Source organism: Caretta caretta, chromosome 8, assembly GCF_965140235.1.
Source record: "Caretta caretta isolate rCarCar2 chromosome 8, rCarCar1.hap1, whole genome shotgun sequence".
Classification (NCBI taxonomy): domain Eukaryota; kingdom Metazoa; phylum Chordata; order Testudines; family Cheloniidae; genus Caretta; species Caretta caretta.
The window spans coordinates 37,653,416-37,669,638 of NC_134213.1; the positions used below are offsets into that span (position 1 = coordinate 37,653,416).

At 49.1% G+C, this 16,223-nt stretch overlaps 1 protein-coding gene across 2 annotated transcripts; it reads left to right on the forward strand.

Moving 5' to 3' along the window:
• The first annotated feature begins 625 nt into the window (after positions 1-625).
• Positions 626-9,788, forward strand: LOC125641691 (protocadherin-10-like). 2 transcript variants are annotated; one of them, XM_048862007.2, is made up of 4 exons: positions 626-3,261; positions 6,683-6,741; positions 6,858-6,946; positions 7,447-9,788. In XM_048862007.2, exons 1-4 carry the CDS (start codon positions 694-696, stop codon positions 7,704-7,706), a joined length of 2,976 nt encoding a protein of 991 aa, XP_048717964.1. In that variant the 5' UTR covers positions 626-693; the 3' UTR covers positions 7,707-9,788. The 2 variants fall into 2 exon arrangements, with proteins under 2 accessions (XP_048717964.1, XP_048717965.1); XM_048862008.2 differs by having other exon boundaries at positions 9,543-9,788.
• The last annotated feature ends 6,435 nt before the right edge of the window (positions 9,789-16,223 follow it).

Sequence of the window (16,223 nt, forward strand, 5' to 3'; positions counted from 1 at the left end):
ACGGAGGATTTGGTTTTCGGTGTGTTTCGGGCTTTTTAATCTACCACGAGGATGAAGAAAACATCTGTGGGAAAATATTACTAGCCTCATATTCATCTGCTCAGGGCTCGAGACGCTGTCGCCCAGTAACATAAACTTCCTCTCTCCGGGCCGAGAGGCGAAGGACAGACAATGGGTCCCCGCGGGGGTGGGCCCTAGTGGGCGGTGTGTTCAGATTTAATGGGAGTCGTGTTCTTTCCGTTCAAACAGGTTTTTTCTTTGCAATAAAGTCGCTGGGGCGGAATCCGTCTCCGTCAGGCAGTTCCGTGCCACGCTGGGAAGATACCTGACCTTTTCCTGTATGGAAATGATTGCAATCTCCCGGGCATTAGCATGAACACATCGCGCTCTCTCCTCCCTCCCTGCCTCTCTCCCTCCCCTCGCCCTGGTCAGCAAAGGGTTAACCATTCCGGCAGTAATTACAGCTCTGGCTTTCGACTCCTCTGTCCACCAATGCGGTGCTGAAATGCGAGGCGGGTCCTCCCTCCGCTGCTCAGTCTCTGAGCCCGAAAGTAGTTGGAAGTCCAAGTGTTGGACAAACGCAAGTGGGGGAGCGGCAAAGCAGCAACGGCGGCGCTCTCAGGTCCAGGCGAGCCACCGCACCCTTCGCTTCCGAAGCCTTCTGCCCCGGGAGACAGCGCAGGCTCCCGCTGGATGGCACGGGTGGTCTCGGGTGAGTCTTATCCCTGGAGGCGCTGCCGGAGCAGGGGCCCCGGCGCTATGGGGGCTGGAGTCTGGGGCAGCGGCTGGACTTGGAGCCGGCAGATGCTGCTGCTTCTGGTGACTTCTTGCCTGGAGCCGGCGGCCGGCCAGCTGCGCTACTCGGTACCCGAGGAGCTGGAGCACGGCGCCTTCGTGGCTAACATCGCCGAGGACCTGGGTCTGGACGTGTCCAAGCTGTCGACGCGGCGGTTCCGCATCGTGTCCCGGGCCGGCACCAAGCAGCATCTGGAGGTGAACTTGGAGAACGGGATCCTCTTCGTCAACGAGAAGATCGACCGCGAGGAGGTGTGCGAGGCCGGCGGGGCCTGCCTGCTGCACCTGCAGCTGGTGATCGAGAGCCCGCTGGCGCTGTACCGCGTGGAGGTGGAGGTGCTGGACATCAACGACAACGCGCCCAGCTTCCCCTGGCCGGAGTACGTGCTGGAGGTGACCGAGTCGGCGCTGCCCGGCGCACGCTTCCCGCTGGAGAGCGCGCAGGACCCGGACGTGGGCACCAACTCCCTGCGCACCTACCAGCTCAGCTCCAACGGCTTCTTCTCGCTCGAGGTGCAGACCCGCAGCGACGGCAGCAAGTTCGCCGAGCTGGTGCTGGAGCGAGCCCTGGATCGCGAGAAGCAGCGCAGCCACCGCCTGCTGCTCACCGCCCTGGACGGCGGCCTCCCGGAGAGGTCGGGCACCGCCGGAATCCTCGTCACCGTGCTGGACGCCAACGACAACGTGCCGGCCTTCGACCAGCCCTCCTACGGGGTGAGCCTGCCCGAGGACGCGCCGCCAGGCACGCTGGTCATCAAGCTCAACGCCACGGACCTGGACGAGGGCACGAACGGCGAGATCGAGTACTCCTTCAGCGGCCACGCGCCGCCCCGGGTGCGCCAGCTCTTCAGCGTGGAGCCGCGCAGCGGCCAGGTGCGCCTGGCCGGCCCGCTGGACTACGAGCGGGCGCGCCTGCACGAGCTCTACGTGCAGGCCAAGGACCGCGGCCCCTCGGCGGTGGCCGTGCACTGCCGGGTGCTGGTGCACCTGCTCGATGTCAACGATAACGCGCCGGAGGTGAGCCTCACCTCGGTTTCCACGCCGGTGCTGGAGGACGCGCCGCCGGGCACCGTGATCGCCGTGATCAGCGTGCTGGACCGGGACTCCGGGGACAACGGGCAGGTGAGCTGCGAGATCCCCCGCAACGTGCCCTTCCAGCTCCAGGCCGCCTTCCGCAACTACTACACGCTGGTCACCACCGCGGCGCTGGACCGCGAGGCCGTGCCCGAGTACAACCTCAGCATCACGGCGCGGGACATGGGCTCGCCAGCGCTGCTCACCAGGAAGACCCTGACCGTCCAGGTGTCGGACATCAACGACAACGCGCCCCGCTTCCTGCAGCCCTCCTACAACGTCTATGTGCTGGAGAACAACGCCCCGGGCGCCTCCATCTGCTCTGTCAGCGCTGTGGACCCCGACTGCCGGCAGAACGCCTATCTGTCCTACTCCATCGCCGAGGGGCACATCCAGGGCATGCCCGTGGCCACCTATGTCTCCATCAACTCGGATAGCGGGCACATGTACGCGCTGCGCTCTCTGGACTACGAGCAGATCCGCAACTTCCAGGTGCAGGTGCAGGCGCAGGACGCGGGCTTCCCCCCGCTCAGCAGCAATGTCACCGTCAACGTCTTCATCCTGGACCAGAATGACAACGCGCCGGTCATCGTCTCGCCCGTGCCCCGCAACGGCTCGCTTGCCACAGAGGTGGTGCCCCGCTCAGCCGACCCCGGCTACGTGGTGGGAAAGGTGTCGGCCGTAGACGCGGACTCTGGGCAGAATTCCAGGCTCTCCTACCAGATCCTGCAGGCCACTGACCCCAGCCTCTTCAGCGTGGCCCTGTACACGGGCGAGCTCCGCACCATCCGAGCCTTCCTGGACAAAGATGCCACGAGGCAGCGCTTGGTCATCCAGGTGCGGGACAACGGGCAGCCGCCGCTCTCCGCCTCTATATCCCTGCTGCTGTCCGTGGTGGAGAGCATGCCCGAGACCCTGTCCGATTTCAACGAGCTCTCCCTGAACCCCGAACTCTCCTCCTCCACGCTCACCCTCTACCTCATCGTCTCACTGGGCTCCGTGTCTTTCACCTTTCTGGTGGCCATCATCATCCTCACGGCCATCAAGTGCCACAAGGACCGGCACTCCCTGCATGGCTATGGCTGCTCCCTCCCCGCCTGCTGCTGCGTGAGGGCCAGGGCCTCTGCCAAGGTCTTCAAAAATTCCAACATCAAGCCCCAGCTCTCCTCGGGCAACAAAGTGCCCACCAACTGCCTGGACGTGGCAGGCAGCGGCCCTCCAGGCTACTGCTACAAAGTCTGCCTGACCCCGGAGTCCACCAAGAGCGACTTCATGTTTCTAAAGCCCTACAGCCCGAGTCCCCCGAGGAACAACGAGAAAGCCGCCGAGGACTTACCAGGGCCGGGCAGGAAGGCCCGAGAGGCCAATAACACCGTCAGTGCCGCCAGCCAGGTAACCCCGCGCTGCAGTGCAGGCGGTGGGGCTCAGTGAGGCGCAAGGGGAGACAGTGCCATGAGACACCCCTTCAAGAGTTAGCCCGGCTTTCCCCCTTCTTCTCTCCCTCCCCCGCCCCCTGGAAACGCATCTGAGCGGGGAGAAATCCTTTCATTCAGGCACAACTTTTTAAAGATAATTACCCGACCCTTTGATCAAGTGGCAGTGTCAGAATTAGTACCCGTCAGACAGCAGGGAATTCTCCAGCACGCTCCTTACTCATTCCAGTTAATGATTTGGAGAACGTCAGGCTCATTTTAAATTAGGGGAAGTAGCAGAAAGCGCTCAGAAGCAGCAGCCCAGCTCCTATTAAGACTGAAATAGGGACCGTGCCCAGAAAGCCAAGGGCTGTCTCAGGAGATAACTGTCCCCTTTTGAGGACTCTCGCTTAGCCTCCGATCGCGACTGCACTGCCCCGTAGCCTTCCTTCAAGAGAGCCAGACCTTACACCGGGGCAGAAAAGCAAGCGGTGGTTTAAGCCTCTTGAAATTTTACTGTCTATTCCGTATTTCCCCTCCGCACATATTACAGGCGGCACGAATTACTCAGGCGCTCGAGTGGCCCATGGGGCTTTTCAGCTCCTTTGTCTCAACAAGAAATTCAGGCAGATACACCCGGCTCAAGCAGATTCAGATGCAGTCGCTGCCCAGTGCTGCATCAGTACCCGCACCCAGTGCTTTCCTACTAGTGAGGATCCTTTTCGGGTTTTATTATTATTTACAAATCGCCCTAAGTGGCTTTGTTGGAGGGCGGGGGAGGTTTCATGTGGTGATTAAAATCCTTCCCAAACTAACGAAGGGAGCGAAGGATGTCATTTGGCAGGATTGCCTCTCCAGTCCTTACACTTGAGACCTGGTATCTTGTTTGGTTCTTTCAGGGGCATCTCCTTGCCTTTGTAACTGAGATACTTCGCCATTACCCCATTTCCTAAGGACACCACTTTTCTCCTGGCATCTCTTAAAATTAATGCTGAAATATTAGCTGGAATGCTGAAGGGGAAGAGCACTTTGCAGAAGACAAATGCCTGACATTTCAGTGAACTGATCACTAGATGGTGCAAAAGCCCAGACTCTGCGCTCGGAGAGAAAAAAAGATTTAAAGAGATTTTTATGTCAACATTCGTTAGGTATTTAAATGCATAACGTCTAATTGTTTAGATGAAATACTCTTTCAATAACGCGATTACTGGGGATGGATGGGGATGAGAAGTCTAATCCACTTACAAACATTTTACTTTAACAAAATATCCCTTTTTAAAATAAGCACAAGACATTCTGTAGACTGGTTTTCTTTTTACATTTTCCCTTGGATCATTGGACACAGTTGTCTAATATGTTAATGCGATTTTCCTCCAGTCAGTTACAAACTCCCTCTAGTGACATTCCGCACACAGCTGATTTCCACGCCTTTCCGCCTCAGGCGGGTGTAGGGAGATAGCAGACTAAGCCACCTCAATCGAAACTAACTAACTAATAATAATGAAAAATGTTTACAAATATTAAGAGAAAAAAATCTGTAATGAAAGAATGGATCCAGATTTACAGACGGGGGTTGGGAATTAAGGTGTGAAAACTGGGATGGGGGCAAGAGGGAGAAGAAAGGAAGCGTGATCTAGTGGGGGGAGACAAGTCTGGAAGGCTTCGCTTTCGGCTCTGTCAGAGATTTCCTGTGTCTCTGTGCCTCATTTTCCCCTCTGTAAAATGGAGATAGTATTACCTCACAGAGGTGCAGTGAGGTTTAATTCTTGGATGTCCGAGGGGCGCTTTGAGAGCTGATGGATGGCTCTGTTAAGGGGCAAAGCAAGTTGTTGTCAAACCTAGGTTACCAAGTGTCAGCAGAACACTAGAGGGCTCAGTTATGTCAGAACAGTTACTTTGGTTACTACCACGGGCTAGTTGGCTTCAGAGGCGCATTGCTTTCGGAACCGAGTAATTGGCCTGATTCTTACCTCACTCCCGCCGCAGTAACTCCACTGGCTTCTTTCTCTTGCCTGTTTTCTGGAACTAGGGTGGGCGGAAGGAGATAGCGCCGGAGCTCACCCCTAATACATTTCCCACCCCTCATGCTGCCTCCCAAGGCAGGAAAGCCTGGAATTTGGAGGCCCACTAATCTGCCTTTTCAGTTACTGTCACCTCTACGACATTTAAGTTTTTACCCTTAAATCCTCAGAAAAGGCTTCCCTGATTCGGACTCGCTTTTGAACTCACACCTGGTCAATTACCAGGATCAACTGCACCCAATTGGCTGAGAAATCATTGACAGGACAGGAACTGGAGCCTTCCAACGTCTGACTGAATGACAGCGAGGCAGGCATATTAAATAAACCTGTGGAACAACAGTGAAATAATTGTGTTTTTTTAATGCAAGCCAAATCAGCTGCAGCTTCCATTTCACAATCCAGGGAGTCTGACACTGAGATTAAAAAACCGCTCTGGCTACAGCCAAATTGGAGTCTGACCGAGAAAACAGAATACAAATGAACCTCTTTGAAAGCCCTGCTTGCTTCTCCATTCAGGTTTGTATCTGATGTTCCATCACCTCCTATCCTTTGAAGGAGACGGATTAGAAGAACAAGCAGATTATTTAGACCGGCAACATATTTACAGAGAGCAACTGAAGTGGGTTAGAGTGCGGGCCAGAGAGGGTTTTCAGTGGATTTCTGGAAGCAGAAGGCTTTTTGCTTCACTGGTGAAACATAAAAGATAAGACAGCTCCCTTTGTTAGTTGTTCTAAACGCAGAAATCATACAAGCAAGCAGCAGCTTTGTTCCTGCGCTTTGGCAGGGACAGTAATTAAATATTGTAATCTGAATGAGATCCGAAAGCAGACCAATAACTGGATGCGGAGTGACAGCTTTAGCTTTCAGTGGGAAAGGTAAATATTCCTCCCCCGGAACAAGGAGAATAGGGCAGCATTGCCCTGCCATTTGCCATGTGTCTCTGCCTTGCACTTTTCACTCCCCGCGTAGAGTCAGGTGTATGGGTTCTTGGAGGTGATTTTTTTTTTATCAGAGCTGGAGATTCTGTCGAGTGATCAGTTTCACACCACCCTAGGAGATATACCTAGAAGGCATCTCACTTCTCTTGCTCTAGAGATCATTTCCCACCTCTTTCGCAGTGTAGCTAATTCATCCCCTGACCACATGGAACCTGGGCCTTCAGTGGCTTCTCAATTCGCCCGAAAAGCAGGCAGAGTTCATCTAGCTCAAACCAACACAACCTGAGCCAAAAGGATCTAACCTAATTCATTGGATTCCCTTTGCAGTGAGCATTAAGCACTCAACGCTTCTTTGGGGGGAGATGATGGGTATGGCAAATCCATGCGCCCTAAAGATGGAAATTCCATGGGTCTAATGTTGTATATTTCCTGTATTTTGCAGATCAAACAGCCCAATGTGGACCAGCTGCCTACAAAAACCCAGCGATCAGCCCTGAAAAGGTACCAGAATCCAATACTTAGAGGGCATGGGGTAAAGTGGGAGGGACGGTTATTGCTGACCTGAAATATGAGTGAAGTCTTCATGGCGTCTTTGTTGTCTCGCTGGTTCTCTTTAGTTCGCAGAGTCTGGAGGACGTAGGGGGAGTCCGCAGAGGAGTCCAGAAAGAGCACGACAGGCTGCGTACCCTGGTCACTCCAGTCTCTGGTTAGTGTTGGGTGGTGCAGAACATCACACGCCTAAAGTCTAACCCGGCAACTCCCAAAATGGCTGGGGGAACCGAACCAGGCTGCCAGTCTAAGGCCATACCTGAGCCTTTCATTCCCCACCGGCGCTGTAGGTGCTTTATCCCTCATCCGAGCCCGGGCTGCTCCAAACCCTAGCCTCCCCCGAGGCCAGTGCACCGCCAGGAATGGGCGTGGGGAGCGGTGGTGGGAGCACTGGGATGTTGGAAACGCATCATGGTCGTGAGAGGAACCTTTCTATGTACCAGCCACAACAACTGTAGGGAGCAGAACTAGGGATGTAGAGCGGTAGTCCGGCGGCACCCTAGAACGGATTAATTTCTTCCTACCCCAGGCTTGTTAAAGGCCGATTAAGAGGCTGTGTGTGTGTGTGTGTGTGTGTGTGTGTGTGTATTTGGCTGACTGATCCTCTCTGGTCCCCAAAAGCTTTTCCCGGCGCTAGCTAACGTTTGCTTTCTCCAGAATTCCAGAAGGCACCCGGGGCCTCCAACAGCATTTGGACCCCCAGGTACGGCCCCCTGTACCCGCCGCAAATCCCACCTCTGGATTACCAGCACAACGTTTATATACCAGGGACCCCAACCATGCTGGCAAACAAGGAGGGGCCCCACTGCCTGGATCCGGAGGGCAAGAACAGCTTCTCCACTTTTGGGAAGAGGAAGAAAATGACCACCTATTGCGACATAGGCGATAGCATGATTGTCAACAATGACTTAAAATAATGGCTGCCGGAGGAGAACGCCGGGCCAGGGCAGCTCTGTCCGTGTTCCTGGTGAAGCTGAGATGGGGACAGTTGCCTTTTCCAGCCTGCAGCTTTCATAAAGTGCAAGAAGCAGTGGGTCCTTCTGTAGGAAAAGTGCCCTCCTTGCTAATCGGCTGAACCGTGCGATGCATTGCCTGCAGCCTAGGTACCTACTGTTTGTAATTTAACCAAGTCCAGTCTCCGGCCTGCAGCTGAACAGAACGGGAGATGGATTTGCAGCACTTGAACCGAGAGAAGGAATGAAATGGGAGATTGGACGAACGATATTAAGATTCTTCCCATGTCATTCTGCAGGGGTGGTAGCTGGTCTGTGTATTAGTGGGTACATGACCGTTCAGTAGTGGGTGAGAGGATTACAGAAAGGATTTGCCTTGTGTTAAGCACATCCCCATGCCGATTTATTCTGGGGGCCGGAAGTCCGAGTAGCCCTCGGCCATGTCTCGCGCATTTCAAGAAGCCTTTAGCAAGCTCAATTTTGTAACTATTGTAACTTCTTTCCTCGTGCGGCTGTGTGAATGTATCAAGTACACGTGTATGTTTCTGACTGTTTAATGCACTGGAATAGCTGCAAAATGCCATGTTAAAATCAAGAGGGCTGGGAGAGCTACTCGGGTTAAAGCAAACATATATAGTACTCTCTTTCCATAAATTAAGGAATTATGGAATAATAATTTATTAGACCTGGATCTCAGATCTGTCATAGGGGAGACATGAAGGCAGGGCACAGCATGCTGAAACCAGCCAATTGTTTCTGGCCTCACTGACAGTTAAAACACATAACTAAACAACTGCCAGGTGTTGTAATTTTTGATCCGCTCATCTGAAACGCAAATCTCATCTGGTAAGGCTGGTTTTTATTATTAAAATTATAACTGAAAGTTTCCAGGATCTAAGAGTTCTTAAAGAGAGAGTTTATGGGAAAGTCTCGAGTTCCCAGGTGGAAGGGACCCACACTTCCTCCTCTTTGTGGTCTGTGATGTGCCAGGGGGGCGGAGACTGGGTAGCCGGGGGCGCACAGAGTGGGGCTAGATCATCTTTTCTACTTAGCCTCCCTCAGGAATCTCAGGAGTACTGAAGGCAGAGACCCTGGTTATGGTACCGGGGTCTTAATGAAACCAAGTTGCCATGTAGCCGGGGACCCCGCATAGGGGTCAGACATCGTACAGGGGCTCAATCTTCTACGTGGATGGCGTTGGCCTCCTACGAGCCCCTGGAATCCTCTACATTTAGGGGAAGGCTCTGCTGTCCTTTCCACCAATAACAGCTCCCTTGGTGATGACTGTGGGGTGGATCTCAGCGAGATTTCCTTCCCCAGAGCCCACTCTTGTTTTTTTCCTCTATGGGAAGTGTAAAAAATAAGCTCCCCCTTTTGACTAATGAGCAGTAGGCTGGGACCCTTCTTTAGATGGGGTGATGATCTCCTGCACACAAGCACATCACTGCTCTAGCTGCCCTGGCAGATCAAAGAGAAGTTTTCACTCCACCCCACGTTGCTTTTTAAGGTATTAAACACACAATCAGGCAGAATCCCAAATCAAAAAACAGGTCTGCCCACCTCCAACAAACTGCTGTGTTAGTTGTACTCATCCTAGAGTCCGAAGAATATATTTCCTTTGAGAAACTCAAGGGAAGATGATTGTCCATCACCACGGAGACAGTCCAAGCTTGTTCAAATTTGCTACGCAGGTGGGAGTGGGGACACAGCTCAGATCCGGTGATTCTAGTTTTGGCTTGCTTGGGACTAGCCCCCAAGAGCCCAAAGGTCTCTGAATCTGAATCTTCTCTTTGTTGACAGATTTGAACTAACAGACCTATTTAAAATAACGCAGAGGAACAATTTTCCTGGAGAGCTACTCTTGGTCTGTGGGCATGGAAACCGTGTGGAGAAGTGTGGCAGAGTCACAGAAGGAAGATTGCTAGGCTTTTGAATTACAGCTAACTTCGAACAATACATGCAGTGCATGAGAAATTCTCTTTCAAAAAGTAGTGTTTGTTTCACAGTGTTTGCTTTATACCAATAAAATTGTATTTTAATAGCTCAGACAGCTCCATGGTTTTTCTGATGGGCAACAAACAGCAGCCACACTGACAACGGTTTCTCTGATGGTTTTGTTTTTCACCTTTCATTGGGCAGAATATTATCATCGCCTCTGAACAGAGACTTGGCCAAAGCTTGCTGGAGATCTTTTAAAGCTCTGTAACTTGCCGCAATAACCATATTGCGAGCTAGCAATATTAAAATGCTCAATCTTGTCGTTTCCACGGAAGAAGTTATATCCCTTGCTTTCCTTTTAAAATGTCTGCTGTGTGCACTATTGCATTCCTCACCTGTACGGCTTCCTTTCAGCGATGTCTGAAGTATCCTTGTACATACTTCGCCGGACTCTTGGCCCCTTTGAACCACTTCAGTGGTAAATTGGGGGCTGTCAAGGTTCCTCCCCCACTCTGAACGCTAGGGTACAGATGTGGGGACCTGCATGAAAACCTCCTAAGCTTATCTTTACCAACTTAGGTCAAAAAGTTCCCTAAGGTACAAAATATTCCACCCTTTGTCCTTGGATTGGCTGCTACCACCACCAAACAAATACTGGTTACTGGGGAAGAGCTGTTTGGAAACATCTTTCCCCCCAAATACTTCCCAAAACCTTGCACCCCACTTCCTGGACAAGGTTTGCTAAAAAGCCCCACCAATTTGCCTAGGTGACTACAGACCCAGACCCTTGGATCTTAAGAACAATGAACAATCCTCCCAACACTTGCACCCCCCCTTTCCTAGGAAATGTTGGATAAAAAGCCTCACCAATTTGCATAGGTGACCACAGACCTAGACCCTTGGATCTTAAGAACAATGAACAATCCTCCCAACACTTGCACCCCCCCTTTCCTAGGAAATGTTGGATAAAAAGCCTCACCAATTTGCATAGGTGACCACAGACCCAAACCCTTGGATCTGAGAACAATGAAAAAGCATTCAGTTTTCTTACAAGAAGACTTTTAATAGAAAAAGGAGTAAATAGAAGTAAAGAAATCCCCTCTGTAAAATCAGGATAGTAGATACCTTACAGGGTAATTAGATTCAAAACATAGAGAATCCCTCTAGGCAAAAACTTAAGTTACAAAAAAGATACACAGACAGAAATACTTATTCTATTCAGCACAATTCTTTTCTCAGCCATTTAAAGAAATCATAATCTAACATACCTAGCTAGATTACTTACTAAAAGTTCTAAGACTCCATTCCTGGTCTATCCCCGGCAGAGGCAACATAAAGACAGACCCACAGACCCTTTGTTTCTCTCCTTCCTCCCAGCTTTTGAAAGTATCTTGTCTCCTCATTGGTCATTTTGGTCAGGTGCCAGCGAGGTTACCTTTAGCTTCTTAACCCTTTACAGGTGAGAGGAGTTTTCCTCTGGCCAGGAGGGATTTTAAAGGGGTTTACCCTTCCCTTTATATTTATGATAGGGGCCCTCAAGCTTGTTTCACCAGCTCCCTGAGGATTCTGTCAGCGTTGGGGGAACAAGTAGGTGGACTAGCCATTCTCCACAACCCCTCTTCTGGCCATGGGGAGAAAGGAGGCATGGATGGAGCAGCTGCAGGTCCTGGAGATCCCCAGCTGGCAGAACAACCCCAGGAGGCTGTTCTAAGTGGCACAGGTTACTAAGGTATCTCCTTGCCCCTCTCAGGGTTAGGGAGCCGCAAAGGTTGCAGAAAGTCGCATTTGCTCACCTGCCCAGGCGCCGATCCTACAATAACGGGTCTAGACCGTTCAGCTGTGCTAGACCCGGGGATGTCAACCACTCTCAGAGGAAAGCACTTCAGTATCCTTCTGCCTGAAAGCTGCAAGCTAAATATAATGACCTATTAGTTTCCTTTGCGTTGTTTCTACTATTCAGTTAAGCTTTTCCTGAGATACTCGCCACCCACAGCTGGCATCTGGACTAGCAGGAAGACTGGCACCTGTCCCTGGATATGTGCCAAACTCAAGGACGTAGGTGTCTGGAAGCAGATGTGTCAGATTTGCTATGGAAATATCCTCCCCTCTCCAACTGCTTTTTCTTTCTTTCTTTCTTTCTTTCTTTCTTTCTTTCTTTCTTTCTTTCTTTCTTTCTTTCTTTCTTTCTTTCTTTCTACCTACCTACCTACCTACCTACCTACCTACCTACCTACCTACTGAAGTTCCCTGGCTAGCTGCAGAGCTTGGGCAGCATCAGTGCAACTTTCTCAAACACAGAAGTCAGACTGAGGGGGGAGGGAAGGGGAGCGAGGGTAATCAGGTACTCTCCTCCCAAGCTCCAACCACAACCCACATTCCACCTGGTGGTGAGCCCCAAATGAGAGGACTCCCACAGTTAGACGGGGCAGAGTTTCATCACTTGATCTTCCCGCTTTCTCCCATGATTGATCAGCAATGATTTTTTAACAACGTTGACGTTAAATTGTCATAATTAGGCTTTAGCACTAACGCTTAGTGGAAATGAATTGGGTCAGCCATTGTCTTCTCTGCCGAATCTGCCAGCTGTGGGCTAACCAGTGCCAATTCTACAGCTGGTTTTGGGGATGTAGATGATACTTATCTGTTCGGAAATGGACAGAGATCACCAAGTCACTGATTCGTAGGGGCCACTAAACAGTGGCCAGGAGGTAATCTTCCAGGTGAAGCATGATCTTGCAATTAAGGAAAGCAGGCTTCGAACTCCGGAGACCTGACTTCTATCCACATTCCAGCCACATGATCTTAGGTAAAATAATAATAAAAAATCACTCTGTGCTTCAGTGTAAAGGGAGGCTACTGATATGGCCTTATTTCATAAGGGAGCTGTGAGGTTTCAGTCACGTAACATTTATAAAGGGCTTTGAGATCTTCAGAGAGAAAGTGTTTTAGATGTTTTATTATTAATTGTTTTTGGTCACTATTAATTTTTGCCAGATTCAGAGCAGGTTCTAGAAATGAAATCTTCATATTCAAATTTTACAGTTTGGCATATAATTATGTGGTCATAAAGGGGTGGTTTCGTGGCCTATGAAGAATGTTAAGGAAAAACAAAGAAACTCCAGGAAGAAGCTACAGTTTTACAACCTCATATGAAATTAGATGGTTTACAGAAACCTGATTGCTGCGGAAAGTAATACAACCAAGAAGCAAGAACTCCATTACATGGACTTAATTCCCTATAAGACTTAGTGGGCATGTGCCAAGTTCGGGGGTGCAATCCAAACCAATGAGGGGTTTTGTCACTGCCTGCCTTGTAATCTCGAGTGCTTCAAAATGCTCTGCTGCTGTAGTGCTCTTGACTGGATGTTTCTAGCCAGCATAAAAACATGCACTCAGTGTCTGTATATTAAGCCCTGTTTCAGTTTTCTGTTCCCTACAGCCTGCCTACAACACAGCAGCCCCAGCATGGGTATACCTGGCAAGATGACCCGAATGCATCAGAGTCCTGAATTTTCCCAAAACTGTGGTATCTGCAAAGTGGAGCCCTCTCCTGGATCATCAGAGAGATATTAAGGTTCTTTTGTTCCTTATGAAGATACAATGCCGAGCATTACCACATTAACTGGAGTTAACGTTCACTTTAAATCAAACACAGTTCTGGCTTGGTTTGATGAAAAGTAAATCAAGTTTATTAACAAAAAGAAGATAGGATTTTAAGTGAGTTCAAGTAGAAGGAGAGTTAGAACTGGTTACAAGCAAATACAAATGAAAAGCCCTTTCTAGGAGGCTAAGACTTAACAATACAAGCTACAATCTTTGTTCAAGGTAGTTTCTTTACCAATCTACCTCCCAGAAAGATGGCTGACCACCCCCTACCCCCGTCAAGCTCTCCCACAAAGTCCAGAGTACTTGGTTCAATTGTCTTCTTAGGTGAAAGATCACTTGTGGTTTTCTGTCCCTCCCTTTTTTTAGTCCTCTGAGACTTTGAAATGGATTCTTCTGGAGGTTACCCCCTAAAGTAAAGTTCATTCAAGCCAGGAGGAAGGTGACAGAAGTTCCACTATGGTTTCTTCCCCTGCTTGTTTGTTAAAATGCAAATCAATCTGTTTCCTGCAATCTCCTTCCCCTCTTGACGTTCCTATGTAATTTACATTCCCCTTGTCTCTTAATGTACCTTGGAAATACCTTCCAAGTGGCAGAACCACATTCCTTTGTCCAGGGTGGAGTTATTTTAGCCAAAGGCATAATGATTTTGAATTGTCCCAATGCTAGGAGTTCTGCATGCTCCCCGGGGGGCAGGTCTGCGTGTTAACCCATACTTCGTCTGGCTAGAGAAATTTAAGTCCCAGTATCTCTCTTCCACATGTATTCTTTACTATTCACCCTGGCAGGTTTAATAAATCCCATGCCCATCTCCAACAAGTCAGAGCTCACAAAATTAATCAGAGGACCTGCGGGTACCTTTTAGGATCCTGTGTTAAATACAGTTGCATTAACTTGGGCTGTACTGTATGTGGACTTAGCTTCTTTCAGTTTAGGGCAGTCCCTCAGGTGTTCAATGGACTCATGGGTGAAACACCTTCTTGAACTGTTTGCAACTGTGCCTTAGTGGGTTATAACTGAGAATGCCAAATTCAGGACAAAATGCTGAGAAACAGGGCAAACACAACCCAAAACTGGTGGTTATTCTTTTATAAGATATACGAAACCAGCCACAAAAGTAAACTCTTGTTGCAACACACTGGCTAACAAGAAAACATAAAGGCAGTTTCCTCAGGCAGTCCAGTTCTTATATCACTACCAAAACCAATGGATTCAGAGGTTAGTGGTTCATTACAACCGGTCTCATCAAATAATAGGTTCTTCTGATCACAAAGGACCAGCCACACACCTAGGTCAATATATAACTTAGATTTTACCCAAAAATCACGCTACTGGTGCCAACCCATTAGTATCTAAAATCTAAAGGTTTATTCATAAAAAGAAAGAAAGAAAGGTGAGAGTTAAAATTGGGTAATGGAATCAATTACATACAGTAATGGCAAGTTCTTGGTTCAGACTTGTAGCAGTGATGGAATAAACTGCTGTCTGAAGTCAAGTCTCTGGAGTACATCCACAGCTGGGATGGGTCATTCAGTCCTTTGTTCAGAGCTTCAGTTTGTAGCAAAGTTCCTCCAGAGATAAGAAGCAGGACTGAAGACAAAATTGAGAAGATGCAGCTGCCTTTTATAGTCTTTTGCCATGCTGCCTGTGCTTCCTTTGTTTCAAACACAAGCTGCTCAGCACATGGCTTGGAAATGTTAGAGTTCTGTCCATGGGCATGTCTCTGCATGCCTTGCTGAGTCGTAAGGTGTATCTGTCTTCTCTCAATGGGTCATTTGTATAGCTGATGGTCCTTAATGGGCCATCAAGCAGGCTAGGCACGGCTGATGCAAAACTGTCTGGGGGTGTCACCCACAAGCATAGCACAAGTTTGAAATGCAGACATACATATCTATAACTCATAGTGCAAAGGTGATACGGACATATAAACAAGATTATCATATCTGGCAAATTATAACATTTTTGCAGATATCTTGCATGGCATATCTGGCTGTGACCGGTGTCCCAGGGGGATAGCTATGGTCACTCAATTAGGGTGAACTGCAAAGAATGGGGCAGACAATCCCCATAAAGCTAGTTGATAGTCCAATACCTATAACTTCACATACAAAAATGATACATGCATACGGATAGTATAATCATAACCAGCAAAGCATAACCTTTTCATAGACACATCACTTGGCAATCTTTGTACAATATTTGCTGAAAATATATAACAGTGGTTGCAACAATTATCTATATGGTCATATTCTAATCAGATAATGTCACAAAGGGTTCCTTGGAAATAGAAGTGTAAAGTGCCATCTAGAGACTAAGACTTAACAAAACAAGGTACAACCGTTGTTCAAGTTTCCTTACCAAACTGCCTTTCAACAAGGCAGAAAGTGACACAATCCCTCACTGGTCAGAACTGTACCCCAGAACATGACAGTATATTGTGAATATCTTAAGTATAGGACACTCTACCCTTCCCAATCAACTCTATCAACTCTTATTTTCAACTTCTTTCCCAAAATTGTACACTGAATAATGGGGACTGTGATGATGGCAGACCAGGTGCCAGCTCATGCCAAGGTCCCCCTGTTTAAACTGAACACTGACAACTACATAGCTGGAATCAGTCTGACTCATCTCTGTGTTAGTATTGTTAAAATAGGTATTAGAATAATAAGAACGTGTTTAGACTTGATTGAATGTGTGTGAGTTGCTGCATGCATTAATCTCACTTACAACCTCTGTATCCCATATTGTAAGGTAATATTTCAGCGAGTGCATTGTGAGCCTCTGTGACTGTGTAAATCACCAGACAGGAAGGAGACAGTAAGTAGTATGAAGTGTTGGTCTCCAACAGAAGGTGTTATGTCCTGCCCAACAGGAAAGGTCTATCAACACCAAATGGACTATTGTGGGATAATAAGGAGGACAAAGTCATTTGTTGTC